The sequence below is a fragment of the Raphanus sativus genome, unplaced genomic scaffold (genome assembly GCF_000801105.2).
Source record: "Raphanus sativus cultivar WK10039 unplaced genomic scaffold, ASM80110v3 Scaffold1900, whole genome shotgun sequence".
NCBI lineage: Eukaryota > Viridiplantae > Streptophyta > Magnoliopsida > Brassicales > Brassicaceae > Raphanus > Raphanus sativus.
Window position 1 is genome coordinate 1 of NW_026617209.1, and position 18,613 is coordinate 18,613.

The 18,613-nt window shown below is 34.5% G+C and overlaps 3 protein-coding genes and 4 non-coding genes across 8 annotated transcripts; 1 reads left to right on the forward strand and 6 right to left on the reverse strand.

The window, feature by feature from the left end:
- Window positions 1–5: 5 nt before the first annotated feature.
- Window positions 6–738, forward strand: LOC130504935 (AT-hook motif nuclear-localized protein 21-like; the record flags this gene model as incomplete). The annotated part of the gene is made up of 1 exon (XM_056999548.1): window positions 6–738. A coding segment is annotated over one exon (462 nt), but the record flags the coding sequence as incomplete, so codon positions are not given.
- A 2,989-nt stretch (window positions 739–3,727) lies between these two features.
- On the reverse strand, window positions 3,728–5,424 carry LOC108830416 (eyes absent homolog). 2 transcript variants are annotated; one of them, XM_018604013.2, is made up of 6 exons: window positions 5,337–5,424; window positions 4,918–5,175; window positions 4,673–4,840; window positions 4,489–4,582; window positions 4,252–4,419; window positions 3,728–4,172 (listed from the first exon to the last, which is right to left on the reverse strand). In XM_018604013.2, exons 2-6 carry the CDS (start codon window positions 5,149–5,151, stop codon window positions 3,910–3,912), a joined length of 927 nt encoding a protein of 308 aa, XP_018459515.1. In that variant the 5' UTR covers window positions 5,152–5,175; window positions 5,337–5,424; the 3' UTR covers window positions 3,728–3,909. The 2 variants fall into 2 exon arrangements, with proteins under 2 accessions (XP_018459515.1, XP_018459514.1); XM_018604012.2 differs by having other exon boundaries at window positions 4,918–5,178.
- Window positions 5,425–6,881: 1,457 nt separating this feature from the next.
- Window positions 6,882–6,967, reverse strand: LOC130504938 (small nucleolar RNA Z101). Its single transcript, XR_008941500.1, has one exon. It is a non-coding gene; the product is annotated as a small nucleolar RNA Z101 (small nucleolar RNA).
- A 46-nt stretch (window positions 6,968–7,013) lies between these two features.
- LOC130504937 (small nucleolar RNA Z101) lies at window positions 7,014–7,105 on the reverse strand. The gene has a single exon (XR_008941499.1). It is a non-coding gene; the product is annotated as a small nucleolar RNA Z101 (small nucleolar RNA).
- Window positions 7,106–7,159: 54 nt separating this feature from the next.
- On the reverse strand, window positions 7,160–7,247 carry LOC130504940 (small nucleolar RNA snoR14). Its single transcript, XR_008941502.1, has one exon. It is a non-coding gene; the product is annotated as a small nucleolar RNA snoR14 (small nucleolar RNA).
- Window positions 7,248–7,318: 71 nt separating this feature from the next.
- LOC130504939 (small nucleolar RNA U61) lies at window positions 7,319–7,412 on the reverse strand. Its single transcript, XR_008941501.1, has one exon. It is a non-coding gene; the product is annotated as a small nucleolar RNA U61 (small nucleolar RNA).
- Window positions 7,413–9,397: 1,985 nt separating this feature from the next.
- Window positions 9,398–10,549, reverse strand: LOC130504936 (endochitinase At2g43590-like). The gene is made up of 2 exons (XM_056999549.1): window positions 10,144–10,549; window positions 9,398–9,986 (listed from the first exon to the last, which is right to left on the reverse strand). Exons 1-2 carry the CDS (start codon window positions 10,520–10,522, stop codon window positions 9,577–9,579), a joined length of 789 nt encoding a protein of 262 aa, XP_056855529.1. The 5' UTR covers window positions 10,523–10,549; the 3' UTR covers window positions 9,398–9,576.
- Window positions 10,550–18,613: the final 8,064 nt, after the last annotated feature.

Below are 18,613 nucleotides of genomic sequence, written 5' to 3' on the forward strand. Positions count from 1 at the left end.
GGATCTGTGTTATGTCCGGAACCGGAACCGTCACTAACGTGAGCATCCGTCAGCCGACAGCGGTCGGAGCTGTTGTGACTTTGCGAGGCACTTTCGAGATTCTTTCTCTCTCTGGATCTTTCCTTCCGCCGCCTGCTCCTCCAGGAGCTACGAGTTTGACGATATTAATCGCTGGAGCTCAGGGACAGGTCGTCGGAGGTAACGTTGTTGGAGAGTTGATGGCGGCGGGGCCGGTGATGGTCATGGCGGCATCTTTTACGAACGTGGCTTACGAAAGGTTGCCTTTGGACGAGCATGAGGAGCAGTTACAAGTCCAAAGCGGCGGTGGAGGCGGAGGTAATATGTACTCGGAAGCTACCGGGGGTGGCGGTGGCTTGCCGTTCTTCAGTTTACCGATGAGTTTGCCTCATATGGTAGGTGAACATTGGCCGGGGAATTCTGCCGGCGCCGGTAGGGCTCCGTTTTAGCTTCTGTTTTTTAAAAAAACTTCTATTTGTTTTTTTTTACTCTTTTATTTTCACGGAATTTATGGAATTGTAATTTTTTCTTACATAACAATTGTTCGTGTATTGATCCTTCGTTACATGTTTTGTTTTTAGTTTTCACTTAGGTTGCCGATTTATTTTTCAAGTTTCTAAAACTACATTCGAATTAATACTAGCATCTATATATAATCGATTTGTTGTTTATTTTTCTCAGTTATTTTGTATCCATATGTAATGCTTCGAGTTCTCTGTTTTTATTAGATACTATATAAAAATTTCACATTATTTGTTTTGTGATACCACATTCAACGGGATTAACGGTTAAGATTTTCATACATTAATGCAAATCAAGCCAGTAACAACTTATCCTAACTCATTTTTTTAATTAATTATGGGACTATCATACACACTTTTTCTCTTATATTATAATTTCTTACTGTTTATCATTACAATTTTATAGCCAAAATCACTAAAACAGGAAGAAACATACTTTATTGTCTTTAGTCAAAAAAAAAACATACTTTATTGTAACCCTCAAAGGCTCAAATCCGAGTTGCTATCTTTGGCAGCGGCAAACATCCTGTAGCAATATATATCACTGAATCAATATATTCCAATGTTTTACAATATATTTTTGAGTAAAAATGATAAAAGATACTGTATAAATATAATGCAAAATCAAAGGGAAAAAATAACAATCAAACAATATTTTTTTACTAAAAAAATTAACAATCATTTAGCTCGCTAGGGTTTTTCCAAATACACATGACTGAATGAATTTCCGCCTTTTCAAAGTTTGAGGTCACCAGCATGTGTATCAAAAGGTACTAAGTGACAAGAAATACTAAACGACAAAGAAGATTAAAGTAATACTAGTAAAACACTACAAAGAAAAGTGCAAGTGGAGTGCTAATTAAGAAAATTAAATTATTAATCTGACCATTCCATTCCAATCATATCTTTAATTGTCCAACCCATTTGATGCTAGCTAAGCTGTCACACACGCAATTATCTAAAGCAAAGTAGCCGAAAATGTTCATCACAAAACATTTAGTATTGATTTACAATCATTACATAATTTATCTCGAATATAATATCGTTTATAGCTTGGAATAAACAAAACATTACTAACATACTGTTTCATCGATTAAAACCAACACGATTATGGATTCTAAACTTAATATATATAGTGCTAATTTACTGTGATTGCGAACTAAAACATTTTTAATATATGTTTTTCCTATTTTCCTCTTGTACTTATATATCCGAAAGTTAGTATAAGATTTCATCTTGTAATATCTATAAATCTGCAAAAAACTTTTACAATGTTATTACTTATATATACCGCTGATGGGATTTTTTTTTGACTAATTTATTCTTTTATACTGCTGATGGTTCCACTATAATCGGTTGAAATAATAATTTGAATAACTTTTCTTTCTTTCTTGGTTTTCATTCAACCTTTCACAATGAAATATAATTCTATATTGCAAAGAAAAACACAATTGTTAAGACTTTCCCAATGAATTTCTAATGAAATAGCTTGCCTGCATAATCTCAAAATAATATACCGTAGCCATGAAGATACTTATCTAGAATCTAAAGATGAAAGTGTTGATATAAAAATACAAAGTGTGGTTAAAGTAAGGACAGCCATGATTTTTACCAAGTACCACGGATCCTTGTCCTTTCTTCACAGGATTTTGTGTGTCTAATTAACTTTAACAAAAAATGCTGTTATTATCAAGAATATAAGAATTCTAAAACAAGCTAATCAATCCTTCTTTATGTAAAGTCCATAAAGTTGTAAAAGAGTACTTGCTAATTAAATACATAATACTTATTAGTAAAACATTAATGATCAAAACTATCACACCAAAACGTTTGACCGCTAATATTTTTTTGTTCATTTAAATAAATGTAATGCCTACTTCTTCTCTTATTAAGCTAAGATTAGATTTGACATAAGCCTTGTTCTTTTAAGGAGCAGCATTAGCAACTAGCGTCCAAAATTATACCCAAATATGTGGAGAGCAAATCAACAATGCCGGAAAAATTAAACGCAGCAACCATAAAAGCAACCGTAACAACCAATTCAGTTGGCTGCTGAAGCGGCTCCTTGCCGAACATGGCTATAGTAGCGCTAGCGCCTACCAGTTGACAAATTGTTATTTTAAAAATTCGTTACTTTGATGCAGGTAGTTGCAACAAGAGATTTTTTTCAGAGAAACCCGTTTTTGTTGGTTCATAGTTATCCAAATTCAGAATATGACGACATCTTCCATATCAATATATAGGATATTTTTCCCTTGTATTTTATATTTCTTCTCTCTTATCTCTTAAAAGAGCTGTTTTAAAATCCTTGTAAGATAACTATATTTCTAATAATCAAAGTGTTTATATCAGTACTTTATCATAGTTATTAGCATCTTAATCAAATCCTAATCCATCAAAACAACAAAACTCGTAATCTTCTCTAAATGTTTCAATCTAATTGTTCTTTACAATGCATGTTGACGTCCATTGTATCTCCTCAATCAAGTAACGAAGAAACTTCTTAGAGCACCTCCAATCATTAGAAACCATGAAGATTTCTGAAAACAAAAAAGTATTAGTATTATAATTATTTATTTATGTTTTATTTTCTTGAAACTAGTTAGTCATCTATATGAATGACATGTTTTATTTTAGTATCCCATAGTTTCTTAAGAAGTCATAACTAAAAACTTTTGTTTATTCTTTTTTTTTTCTAATTTCATTTATTTTTATTTTTCTTTAAATGCTAAGAACTCCTCCTAATACTTTAATAAGCCATGTGAGACGAGTAGAAGCAACACACCCTTGCAAATCAAACTTCATGAATGTACATGTATGATAACATCGATAAGCCTTGGAGATGCTACGTGAGAAGGAGATTGAGGGAGAAAGCTATGGATAAATTCGAGACAAGCCAGACCAAGAGAAGAAGCTGAAGGTGGACCAAAGCAGTTAGAAGACGCGGGAGAAGTCGTTAGAGTCTAGTGATATTATATAAATAGCTGGATTAAGTAATGAGAAGGGTTGGGCCTTTTAGCGAATTGTATTTGGGAGATTAAGAGTTACATTACTCTAGTCTTTGGCCTCACATACGGTATATACCGTAGTGAGAGTTGTAATACATACATTTGAGGTTATATCAGTGTATCACTCCCAATTTCCAATAACTTGTGATAGCTCACCATACAGTAACTAGCAATCAAATCTTCCAAAGACAAAAAGCTTTAAGATAAAACAACAAGAGGACCCGTTTGGTTTATAGATACCAAATGCATGACTTATCTCAGCTTAATCATATGTATAAACAATGGTAACTTTTCATGTGAAACACAGAATGGATTTTGTTGGGTTACTTGCATATGTTACAACAGAAAAGGCTTTCTGGTGATTACTCTTTGTTGGTATCAGCATCAGAGTTCCCATATACAGCAGCAAAGTAGTAGCTCACAGTCTTTGGCGTTACGCCAGGGAATCTGTAGGAGCTATCCGGCTGCAAATAATCAATCTTAACGAATGGCCATTGCATCGTCTGCGCGGCTGCACACTCTTCCCAACCGTCACCAATCGCACAGAATCTGAACTTAGGATGGTTGTAACGCTCCTTGATCCATTTGAAACATTGTAGCTTCCCCACATCTATTGAACTGTACACTGAGGAAAAGGTAAAAAGAGTTTATGATGCAGTTACCTTCTACACAGAACAAATGCATGGAAGTGTCTTCGAGCTTACCATTTTCATGTCTTAAGAACGTATCTAGCCGGAAGAGCAGGCACTTCACAAGGCTTGGTATGAGTGCCCCTGAAGTCACTAGAATATGTATATCCTGAGAGCTTTGATCTATTGTTCCATCACTAGACGCTTCTTTCACATTTGAACATTGCTCTAAGAAATCCTTTGCTGCAATTAAGAAAAAAAAACATACTGAGCATTATACACGCAACAAGAAGTAGAACATTCTATAGTTACCGGAAGAAAGCCACCGGTCTGTGTATCCATCTGTTACTTCATACAAATCATCCAACACACTCATTGTTCCACTGTCAACAAGAGGAGCTAAACCCTGCAATAACAAAAACAAGAGAAGCTTCCCACCTTGAGTCATATAACATCAGCAGCAACAAAATAAACAAATGAAACTCATCAGCAACACCTTTTCGTATCTACGCGCAACGGCTCTATGCCTGTAGGCGAGTTTCCTCTTGTTCAAGTCATCAGTAGGAGAAGTAAACCCGTCTTGCTTGAAGTCATACCTAGAAAGATCCTTCCCATCATCATACTCCCTCAACGAATCAATAAACGCCTCATTACAATCCTCAACCTACATCACAAGTACTAATGTTTTAGTGTCTGGTTTGAAATAAGTTTTGTGGAATCAAAAAAAGGAACTTAACTTACTTGCTCGTAGAAGAAGCAATCGTCACAGATCTTAAGTATGTGTTTCTCCCACATCTCACCAATCTCAACACCTCTTTTGACATCTTTAGAGCCGTTGAAAGACTCGGCGTAGGTCCCGTTTAAGAGAGATCTAAGCAAGATGAGAGTCTCGTCCATGTCCCATATGTATACATTCACTGGTCCACCACCATCAGAAGCCAAAGCTTCGAGATTTTGTGATGTATTAGCATTCATAGTGTGCCCTCGTCCCTGAAATCACTTCTTGATCAAATAACAGAGAGAGTCAGGAGATGGGACAAAGTTCAGAATCAATTGAGAAAAGTAACGATTTTTATGTTTAAGTTAATATATAAGAGAATTGGAGCTTTCAGATGGAGCGAGGATCGGTGGCAGATAACATAAAGTTGAGAATACAGTACCTGCCGCCGACGATAGGATGAGTAAGATCGAGCTCCGGAGCTAAATGACGATCCGATGAATGTTTTCGATTTCAAGACGAAGGGAAGCTGCAAGCGGCTAAAGAAACGACTTCGTTTTGTTATATTATTTTGCTCCTAGCCCAGTGTAAGGCCCAGTTAGGCACAATGTTGGCCCATAGTGTTCGCTGCACAGACACGCACACCGGAAACTGGACAAGCTATGTCTTTATCTGTCTGTTTCTTACATTCCTTTGGTTCTTTTTTTAGTGTCTTTTCTGCAACATAATCTTGAAACTACTAGTCCGAAAATATTCTGAAGTAAATAGGGATATTTAAATTTTTGAAGTATATATGAATTAGTCACATATTAAAAGGAGCAATATATTTTTTTCATATATAAAAGGAATCAACAAAAAGTAATTGCAAGAGCTTCTGAGAAGTAGAGAAGTAACTGCCTTCACTTTCTGCATTACATATCTTATATACAAGACAACAAAGAAAAATCAGAAAAACAAGAAAATGACACTGAGAATGTGGGCTTCTTCTACTGCAAACGCTCACAAGTTTTCTTCCGTCTCCAAATCTCAGCTCTATCCCGCTTTCTCCATCTCTAAATGCTTCTACTAAGGTGATTGTGAATGTGTATGTAGTTTGTGTTACACAGCTTTAGTCGGAAGGCTTTGATAGGTTTTGATGTATGCAAATTCACACGAGTGGTTAAACATGAAGGGTGTCTATGTTGCAACCATATCACCGGACCATGCTCAGGTGACAAAAGCTAAGTTTAGAACCGGGGTACTTGCTTCTTAAGCTACCTGTAGACACAGGTCAGTAGCTGGCTAGATCATATTAGCCTTGTCCCTTCTATAAAATGTGATGAATCTAGCTAGCCCTTTAGAGAAACAGCTTTGCATGATGAATGGCTAAACATAATCTTAAACAAGCAACTCCAAACGTAACTCTCCGCCAATGACGTCGTGACTGCATCTTCATGTTACTTCATCCACATGGGTGTTTCCTCGAATACCTAATCATAAACTTCAAGCAACAAAGTCTCACATACAAGATCTCATCGTTCTTTCAGGCGCTAGAGTAAAGGCTTAAGCTAGAGAACATACATTCTAAGTTGATGAGCCACAACACATTCCAAAGAATCCTACGATTACCATGCAAAGACAGAATATTCTGTCAAGGTATTTCCCTCTAATCAAATCGAAAAACCACAATCATAACATTTAAACTGCAATAATTAGTGCATATGCTTCTAACCAAAATCGATTACAACTTCTAAAAGATCCAGAATCAGTTTATGAACAAGTAAAATTACCATGTAATAAAAGATAAAGAGGGAGAGCGAGATTCAGATGGTAGTGCATGATGTAAAATTCATCAGAAGATGTCAGAGTTGGATTGTTCTATGGTAACATCATCATCATCATAATCATCGCTCTCTCCTTTTGTAGCAATCCTTCAGTTTTCAAAAAAACTTTGGGAGAAAATACAAAACTGCAGCATATATATAAATACTTCAACTTAAAACAAAAAAAAGGGCATCAGATAATCATAAAGATAGCATCAAGAAGATTCAGACGCAAATTACCCATGAAATATAATTTCATCATATGCCCAGGATTCTTGAAACCAGTAATAAAATAATAAAAAGCAAGAAACTTTGAATCTGAGAATCAGTTCTCCAAGGTGAATAGACATCAATATAATTTCAGTCGCAAATTACCCATTTGTTTTATGAGATTCATCATCTTCCCAGATCCATTAAAACATATTTTTTATATATAAAAAGAGTTTTAAATTTTTGAATTGAGTCGATCAGAACCTGTCGAGATATCACAATAACATCATAAAATGTTTCAGGGGATTGACAGACCTGTGAAATTTCTATCGTCACCTCGACTTATAACTCCCTATAATTACTACTACTAGATTTCGATACCTTTTTTTTTGGTAAACTAAAGAAGAATAAAGAGCTCAGAACTTCTTAGAGGGATGTGTTTAACCGTCAGCGATGATGAACAAAAAGCCCACATCTCTGGCACACGATTTTTTTCATCATAGCAGATAGATAGGAACAAATTCAAGAACATAAAACAATCGTAAAAGATTATAAAACCTTAAAACACATATACGAGGGGTGGTGAATACTATTAGCTTTTTCTTACAAACTGTGTTGGGATGTTTGGGATGTTTGGGGGTTTGTATGTATTTATGTATATATACTATCTGCTGAGACGGGATTAGAAGAAGAAGCCCTAACTACTCTACCTTTTATGGGCTTTTGGACTTTATCTAATCTGATATTACGGAAGGCTCATCATCCTTCCAAGTGTGGCCTTTGTTGAGTATCTACATGCCCTTGCTTGGTTAATTTGGTATGTCGGATATCAGTAATATGGTAGTTCACATACTTCAGTACAATAGTGATCTTAACAAATTTTCAATGTGAGAGTTTAAAGACAAACAAATATTTTGCTATTAATAGCAGATCAAACATATATTATATAAGTTTTGCCATCTTTTAATTAAATATTGTACGCATATTTTAAGTAAAACAACAATTATATGAAAGACCACTAAAGACTAAGGTTGCATTGGAAGTCTCTCACCATTATGCATGTTCATTTGACGCGGGCTACTACATAATTTTATTGAAGATTGACTTTTCAGTTTATTTGGTCAAAGTACTCCCATATTACGAAAACGATCACGGCACATACATAGATTAGTATAATCTTTTTGTTCAACACATGCATAGATTGATATATAGACCCGAATCACAGCTTGATTTGGTCTGCAGATATGGTAGCTGATTTCAACAATTTTTTATATATAAATTTGAGTATCTATATCCATACAATTTTCCTCAAAAATTTCGAGATCCATAGAAAAATGTTTTATTTTTGTTTGCCTAGGACTGGTCCTCACCTTATATATCTTTAGTTTTGGTTATTTATGCATAAATACTCTAGAACTAGAGGTATTAAAGCTAGTTTAAAATATGCAATCTATCAAAAGGTATTTTTGATATCGTATGAGTGATATCATGTAGTAATTATAAGGTTGGTAAACAATCTCTCAATCTTCATAGAATAAGACTGTCTTCTTTTCGAAACTCATTCAATAAGACTGTCGCTGTCCGGATGATGATAACACTTTCAAATCGAGAGAAGTTGCACGGGGTGGGGCCACACACGATGGTGACTAGAACATTCCAATCGCTTTTGATCATTGTAATAATAAACTTACTAACGCGATTGTTCGCTAGTATGTTGTAATTTGCCATTTGCAAAACTATATACAAATCAAATCGCGTCCAGTCGTCACTATAAAACAACAGCTATAGAATAGTTACTAAATTAGGTTATTTTACTTTTGGTTTAACAGTGTTACTTCCTTTAGTATTGAATATTTACTTTATAGTTTATTGTTAGTCGAGTAAAACATAAATCAATGGTCCTTAATGAAGTGAATAAGTAATAGCGAACTGAAATCTTTGGTCATGATCACTGAGTTCAGATCTGAAAGGAATGAATGACATTGTCAATTTCAAATTTGATGTCGACTCCAAAAATTGAATAACTATAATATTTTTCTGGCTAAAACTACTAAATCCACAAAAATAATTTTAGTTAGTATCAAATAAAGCGGAAGAAATGGAACCTTTATTACGGTCTTCAAATTATAAAGCAAATAAGGACATAAAAACATGAACAAGATTTACACACTTTTGGCTCATTTTCTTACTGGTTTCAACTTGTTTACATTGTCATAAGAAAGTTTGAAAGTTGATCTTGCCAAAAAAGGTCTGGAAGTTGACAATTTTTTCATGAATTCTCACTCTTTTCATTCATTTCTCTCAAATTACCTCACTTCATTCACTTCGCTCTCAAGTTATAACTTTTACATATTTGTTTTAAAAGCTACTGAATTCTTTGTATTTTCTAGACTAATCCAACCCTCAAATATTACTATATATAAGCATCGATAGTTGTAACTTTTGCTACAACATCTTTATCGAATAACTAAACTATATATGATTCCACTAGTTTTTCTTTTTGCAACTCAGGACATTTATAAATTTGAATTAACTTTTACATGATCATTGCAACAATCCTTTTGCTTATGAAGCATGGAACACTGACCCAAACATGCATGAAATTTTATTTTATTACATATTATTTCAACATAGACACGACCAGTCCAACAGTAGTCTTTAAAGAGCTTCTTAGCAGCTAAGGTTAGAACCAGGGTCCACACCAAGCTGCCCACAATAGTCTCTATAGTAACTAATCCTTGAGTTAACCTTATCTGGACTCGCACCGTCACATTCTACTCTTCCATTGATTGCTCTTATGGTGGCTCCGAATCCTTGGCTCAGTACCGGCCTTACGTTATTCACCCAAAACCACAAAGCTGTCCTGAAAGCTACAGTTGGATCGCTACCTACGAGCTCGGGCTGCCCTAGAAGGTCGAGACCGAGACTCTGACCACATGGTGCGTAGTTGTAGTTCCATGATAGTTGAATCGGACCACGACCGTAGTAGTTTTTGCCCGGTGCACATGGGTATTGTGGGTATTCCTTGTCGTTGCAGTAGTTTTGTGACGCTCCGTCTATCTCTTCTATGTAGCAGAAATCTATATGACATAAAGATGGACACATTGCTCAATAATTTGGACCAGGTCAAATGTTTCAAATATGTGTATATATATATACTTGGTGTTGACCAAAGTTGATGTACGAAAAAAACTTAGAAAAATAAACATTTTAGAGAAAAGTGGAATGAATTCTTACATCCGACCTCCTGGGTGAAATGAGCAAACATAGTTGCAATTTCAAGCCTAGTAACGGAATTGGCAAAATTGGGGAAAGAATTCGCAGCGTTGATGAAAGCGTCACGTGTGTAGAATCCTTTTCCGGCGCAGTCACTAGCGGCTCGGTTGATAATACCGTCAAAGAAAGCTTGTGACACAATGGTACCAAGATCTTCGGCTTGGGTTGTACAAGGACCTGATTGGCAACCGAGACCACAGAAGTCATTACCCGTACCGCAAAAACCGTACTGACTACAGCATAGGTCCGGGGAACAGCCGCAGTTCTGCGACTTGACGGTTTCGGAATAGAAACTTAAGAGGCAAAGAAGAAAGACTAATGAGGTTTTTGTGAGAGTCATGTTTTGGTGATTGTTTTGTGGATGAGAAGGAAGATGTTGTAAGGTATATATAGGGATATGTTTATGTTGGGTAGCTTGGTCATTTACTTTTTCGGATGTACATAGTGAAGGTTTTGACGACTTTTATTATTCAGTCTTGTTTTTGCCCATATTCAACATGGACTTGGTCTAAGATTCTAATTTCTTTTTTTCAAAACAAGACTGTTATGTAATTCTGTATATCACTTCTTTAAACAAATACAACAATGTCTTCTTTGGTATATGAGATGAAGGAACATACCAGAGGCAAAAACGTTTTTAGTGATTTAGTACTTTACTTGTATCGTACGCATGTACATACTAATTGAGCAAATAGCCGCGTCTCTCGACATAACAATTTTAACTATGTTTTGTTTTGTTATTTCTTTCTAAAACTCAATGTCAACCTAAATTTAATGTGTACCAATATTGAAACTTTCAACCGAAATCAATGATAATTTTTTTTTCTACATCCAATCTTGTTTTATTGATGGCGATAGCTCTCGTGATGTAACTAAAAGCCGGCCCTAAGAAGACAAGTCATATATATCAATGTGAATAGGTTTCTCAGCTTTAATTAATTTTCCACTTTATCGAAACATCTTAAAAAAAAATTGATCCCAGTCATCTTACGTCATGAATACAATATGTAACAAAATTAGTGTATACTTATCAATATTGATTTCAGTCATCATGCGTCATGAATACAATATGTAACAAAATTAGTGAGCAGTCAAACAAGTGTCATTCAGGTTATAGTAATATTTTCTTTTACTGGAGTTACACTCAGTTAGGGAGGAAGATTTGTAGTAAATCAAGAAGAAATTTCCATTATGTTGAGATTTGACTACGAAAAAAATAGACTAAATAATTTGTTAGTAAGGGAAGTTTTTCAACAAGTATCGGTATAACTTGGCTTCTCTTGTCAACAAATTATGCAAGACGACTACTTATGTAGAAACTTCTCTTTCTCTCTCTCTCTAGCATTCTATATTTCTACGTGTGGTTTTCAATGAAGCACAAAATATTAAGCATCCACAATGGTGAGAGGCTACCTAAATTTCTCAACAATAATAATATTTAATTACCTTCTATTTATGATGAATCACCAAGCCATTCCATATTCTGTAGCTACACCATACCGGGTATAGTAAGTTCATCCAACGAGACACAGCTCCCTGTTTGGTAATGTCTTCCTTTGATCTTCACATTGGCATCCGTTGCCTTACCCATGAAATGTCCCGTTAAATGTGACCTCCAGAACCAATTTGACGACCGTTCTTTTAAACCATCTTAACCAAGGTGGTATGTAGTCCATGTCTAACATAAAGCATCTAATCGTTGATCTAGACTGCAAGACATGACCAAAATTAGTCTAGTGTTATAAAACTAAGTGGAGAAACGTATTTTTTGTTATTAATCTTGACCAAGGGTCTTACATATATATATACATCAGGTCGTGTTTATCCTAAGTGGATAAGTATAACAGTCGATAAGCATTATCTCATGCGGTCGGTATGGTCCTGGTCGGTCCGGTTATGTCGATCACAATATAATACATAACACTCCCCATTGATCGACACATCCGGTACTGGTTCGTTGCATGCTTAATGTTGCCTCATTAAAACCTCTCCTGGAAAATCCCAAAACCAATGTGGCAAAATGGGAAACCATGGACAGGAAAAAGAGTACAACACATGAACTCCCCCTGATGAATGCATCACTGTAGATCTTTGGACGATGCATTCCTATCTGGTCGATGAGCTTCTTGTAATATTTTGTAATTTCGCCGGCCTTCTGGAACTTCATTTGGACATGGTCAAGACGTGCTCCTTTGATGCTGACCACTCGACAATGTCTTCATGTTCTGGTCGGATGGATGATGCTTAATCAGTACTCGGATAGTACTCGACCAGTACTTGGATGTACCTCTATCATGCGATTAAATCTTTCTTGCAGATCCTCTCATGTCCCACGATTCCTCTAGTCTCATGGCTTTGTCATACCGTGGACACTTTCATTTTATTATTGACTCATGCATTCTTCTGATCACTATCTATGGATGATGTCTCATGACTTCTTTCATTTTGTCGTAGACAATGCTATGTTTTCGAAAACATACATGTTAAGTCATAGACCTTGTCATCACACGCCAATATACTCATATATGGCTAAGGTTTCTAGTCCCATCATATTCTGTCTAAAATCAATCGATAACTTGTATCATTGAAATCATTGAACCGTTGAACCTCTCTTTAGGTTGGTTTGATATAAACATAAACACAAGGAATTATAATATCCTCTATAAGGATCTATGGACTGATTGTACTAAGTATTTTCTTAGTCTTTCATTATCATTCGCAGCTGCCTTATTTCAGTCCATGAATAGCTTAGGAACAAAACTATTCTATGAAAATTTATTTTCTCATCTTTATGATACTCTTATCATTTCTTTATCCAGTGATCAATCATGCTGCTTACTACATTTCTCTTTTCTTATATCCAGACCTTTATCATTTTCGAATTTGTAGTAGCATCCACCACATAAGAGTACATCTCCTTATAATCTGTTCCTTGGTCTCTGTGAGTACCCTTGTGTAATCAAGCCATTCCTTGAATGCTTTAAATAGGAATATGAACACCTTAGTTCATGTCTCACGATTTCTTTTCCTTTCCCACAAATGACCTATTTTTCACTGGTTTTATCTTATCAGATGGTGTTTCTATATATGGCCAATACACCCATCTCTTTTATAGATTCTTTGAATCTTTCTTTGAACCCCCACGGTTTCAACCTTTTAATATATGAATGCATTCTTGTATTCACGTGGGTTCTGATCCTCGCTTATATATTTTAAACTCAAGTGCTATTTTCTTATGCATCTTTATCTTTTATGTGTGTATGTGTCGACACTCTTTTATATGTATGGTTCCATTGTGTTCTAGACATGAACTAATCGATTAGAGATTTCATTCTTACTAAGAACCTTCATTACCTTGCAATTTGGCGTCCCAAACTACATGGTCTGGTACCTTAGATGTTTAGCTGCGCAACCTTATCTCAATGTCTGGTCTGGTTTCCCTTATGACCTCGGATATGTCATTTTTATGCACCTTTCTTTTCATTTCTGAGGTTCTTTTTCTTATGGAACATATTGGTCTATCTTTAGAATCTATAGCAACTTGATTATGTCTCTTTTAGGACATTAATTTTGTGGTGCTTAAACTGGTATGACTTAGTCATTCTTTTCTTCTTGGGTCTAATCTGTCTGGCATTCTTTTAGCTAGCTTTGTATGATCTTTTTTTGGACGTCTTAAATCATATTCTCTGGTCCGAGGATCTTGCCAAGACAAGGATTGTTTAATACCATTCTATTTCTCTTTATACTTGTACCAACTTATTTCTTTCTCCCCCTAATGTTGGATAGTCGGATTTAATCATACAATCCGTGAACCTTGCCTTAATTTGATCACCCATATTTGGCTCAAGGTCTCTTATAAAATCGTGGGAAGAAGACATTCTCATATCCAACATATATTCCCAATCTTATTTCATCTTCTTATGAGGTTCCATCCTAGACGGCACATATTATTGTGGTGGTCTATACATAATTTCTTAGGATGGTCTATGTCTGGATCATGATCCTTTATAATTATTAGATGGGAATATCTATGCTCACTTTATATGGCCTGATGCATATTTTTATTACATGTAAATCCATGTGTTCCCAACCATTAGCTAGTGATATTTGTATCACAAAGAATTCGGCCATGTTCTACCATGGTCATAAACCATGTCACTCGGATTTATAGTGTTGTTCATGTACAACAGGAGTGTCATTTCTCCCCCTCATGAACATGCTGATAAATCTTTTAGATGCTTGGAACATTATAGCCTTATGAATTTCCATTGTGTACATGTTACACAACGTGAGATTTTTTGGGATAACTCTTTTGTGCCTTTTTCGATATCAATCTTTGCATCAATTTTAAAGACATGGATGGCTAGTTCAGTCATGCCATAAAGTGTATAAAATTTCGTGGTCAACCTATCTGGTTACCTAGGCCTTTTGCCTTTATCATACTAATCTTTTAGCATAGTTTAGATCAGTTGGGAGTACAGTCTCAACCATTTCTATGCCTTGGGCGATTTCTTATTTATAATTTTGAAGGAACTTTTTATTTCCTTTGCCCATTGGTTCAATGTGGAAACCATTCATTTTCAAAATTTTATAACTCAAATGTGTTTTTTATTTGGGTTAATAGTTCAAGCCGCCTTTAGACAATGCCTTTGGTCGGATAATTTTAATTACTATACTCATTTTTAAATTTTCATTTGTCATTTATCAATCAATAAATTATCAAGCAAGTCAAACATGATAATATAAAACTAAAACAACTCTTATTATATAAAAAAATCGTAAATGACAAACAAATCAAAACATAAAATCAGAATGTCGAAATTAATCTCGATTCTTAGGCAATGTATATGCCGGCCACTCCTTTTATTATTCTGGACGTGGCTTCTTTGGATTCATTCTTATTCTCCCCAGCTTTATTGGCTTCAGGAAGTCTCATCTCACTGGTTTTGCTTTAGTATCTCATTATTCTTCTCAGCTTGTAATAGATACGAGATCAAATTCGTATAAGTGGTGAAACCTTTTTTCTGTAGGTATATTGTAACAATAGATCCCTTTTGGATCAGCTGTGAGGAATGTCTTTTCCAGTAAATCTTCCTCTGTTACCTCTTCACCACATAGTTTCAATTTAGAAATGATTTTGATTTAGAGCTGAGTGATATTCATCTACGGACTTAAAGTCCTGAAATCTGAGATTTATCCACTCATGCCTAGCCTTTGGTAATAACACTATTGTGTATCTGGATTTTAACTATGTCCAAAGGTCTAGAGGGTTCGCAATATTTAGATACTGATCTCTAGATCCTCAGTGAGATGTTGGCGAATAATTGTTACTGCCCCATATTTTTCATTTTCAGTTGCATACTCGCCTTTGATGATACATTTGTCAAATCCTCTTATCTTCAGGACAATTGCAGTGTTCATTGCCATTTTTAAATAATTATCTCCACAGAGATTAAGGGCTGGATAATCCAAATTCGACATCTGAAAATATAGATTTTAGAGTCTTATTATTTGACTTATAATCGGATTCAAACCATGCATTTTGGTTTCTTTCAACCTTTTATTTATGCAATGTGATTTGGTTTCTTTCAACCTCTAAATTATTCAATTCAATCCGATTTCTTTTAGTCAATATAGCAATGCAACTTTGGTTTCTTTCAACCTTTGATTTTTATGCAATGCAATCCAATTTTTCATTCAATCTAGCAATCCGATTTTCCCATATGATCAATCAAAAAAAATTGTTTCATGATGCAACCTTAGCAATCAATGTCTATATGATCAAGATGAGCTAAAAAGATAAATCAGATCAAATAAATGATTCTAGATTATTTAAAAGTAATTGGATTCTAGAGAGAGAAAATATGGTTAAGGGTTTCGAAAATATAGGGTTTTACTTTTTTTATAAAATCTTTCGAAACCATTGATCTAAATAGTCAATATATGACTTAAAAAAATCAGATCAATCTTAACAATTATAGCATTTTTCTAATCTTTCAAAAGAAAAATGGAAAGTTTCCAGCAACTTATAAAAGACAATTTCTCAAAGGTGGAAATTTTTAGAAAAGTTAATTTTTGCATTCTAGCAATCTGGAAACATTCAATTATGGTTTTAAACAAGTTTTAGCAATCTTCCATTATTATAAAACTAATATGAAAATTCTCAAAAACCATAAAAGTCAATTTTCACAAAACCGAAAAGTTTTAGAAAAAGTAAAATTTGCAATTTAGCAATCTGGAAAAATCTGAAATTTTTCTAGCAATCTCTAATGATTCAACAAAAATCAGAATGAGATCCTAACAATCATTTCTAGGTGATTCAAACACTTCAAACAATCACACGCTTTTTATGCAGTTTTTTCGGTATAAAAAATTTACACTATGCCTATATGATTAAAAACGAATTTGATGAAACTACTTACATGGTTTCTTAGTTAGGATTTATCATGAGTTTTGGTGAATTTTAATTAATTTTTCGGAATTTATTTGAAGAGGTCAATTTCTGACCAGAAACCGAAAAATCGTTTTCCACATAGTTCCAGACCAATGGGTCGGATTCTGATGATGGAAAACTAACTTTGGGAATTTTTAGGAGATTATCATCAATTTTAATTAATTTTTGGACCATAATACATAATAGGTCATATTTAGGGTTTTAGTTACTTTATAGATCAATAGATCAGGCTGTGAGATTCAAAACCATTAGAGTTTCGAGTTTAATTGTTAGAAACAATCTCTATTGAACTTAAAAGCTCCAACTTACTCAAAGGGGTTTTGGGATCTATTATCTTAGGATTTGGGATTTTGCAAATTTTAGTGGTCTTAAACCTTTATCAATCAACCACATTTGATTATGTGTTCTTTTAGGATTTCAAAGTTTACCTTTAGAATTTCGAAGTGTAGATTTGGACCACCGAGAGCTGGAACAAGTCGGATCGCGAACTGCATGACCGGAACGGATCAGGATCTGGTCGCGTTTTAGGTTGAGCAAAAACCCTCTTGTAGATTTAGAAACCTTAATCAAAAACGAATCAAAACAAGTTAGTATAGATAGATGAAGCAAATCGCAGAAAATAACAAAGTATAGAGAGAGACTGCGGTTTAGGCTTTTGATTAGGGTTTTAGGGTAGTTGACGACGCGGGTTGGAACGGATCTTCAGAGCGCGTTTGAGATCGGATTGATACCAGGTTTGCGGCGATGGATTCTTCACGTCAAGAGCTTCAATTTGATATATTACACGTCGTTTGGGTCTTTACGGTTTGAGAGAAACGGCGGTTTGAAGTCGTCGGATGAGTTTTAGAATTTCAGGGTTTTAGGTCACTTGACGGCGCATCTTAGAATAGAGCGTGAGGGCGCGTTCGAAGTCAAATATAGGCGAGGCCGATGGCGTTGGATTCGTCTCGTCAATAGCTTCGATTTGGTATGTGGCTCCTCGTCTGGATCCTTACGGTTGGAGAGAACGAACTGTTTGAAGTGGCGCCGTCAATTAGGGTTTCTTAGGTAGCTCGGGATTTCAGAGTCTCGTGCTGATAACGTGTTATAAAACTAAGTGGGGAAACGTGTTTTTTTTTTGTTATTAATCTTGACCAGGGGTCTTATATATATACATCAGGTCGTGTTTATCCTAAGTGGATAAGTATAACAGTCGATAAACATTATCTCATACGGTCGTTACGGTCCTGGTCGGTCTGGTTATGTCGATCACAATCTAGTACATAACATCTAGTTTTAACTATTATTTTATTGGAACAATGTTTATATCTCCGAGGAAGGTGGGATATGTTCACACTGAATTTTCATATTAAATTCTCAAGAAACGTAAACCGATAATAGAATATCATTTTATTCTGAAATAAAAGATTTTTAAAGTTAGATTTAACACATGTCTTTAACTACCTTTTTATTGTTTTATTTACATAAACATTTACTCTATAGTTAATCCAAATCTCTATAATATTATTTGAGAAGTCAATTTCCTATGTGTCGCTCTCACGTTAACTTTCATGATGGTTGATTACACTGATATCCTTAATGAATTAAATATTTACATTTAAATACTATTATTGAAATTTATATTTAGTTTCCTTTAAAAAAATTTCAAATAACATATATAATAAAAAAGGAAAAATTTATAAAGTTTAAAAACAAATTTAAAACGAAAATATATGTTTATATAATATGATTTCATTAAAAAGGAAATTTCACAAAATAGAAATATTCCATTTTAAACTATTTTAAATACCATAAAATATATTTTTGAAGTAATAAAATATTTATTTATATCTATATTTTCTTAGATGAAAATATATGTTTGTATATAATGTGATTTCGTAATCTATAAATTATATTTTACTTATATAATATGATTTCTAAAATACAATCACAAAAAATAAACTGTTTATTGTAAAGAGATATTAAAAATAAAGTAAA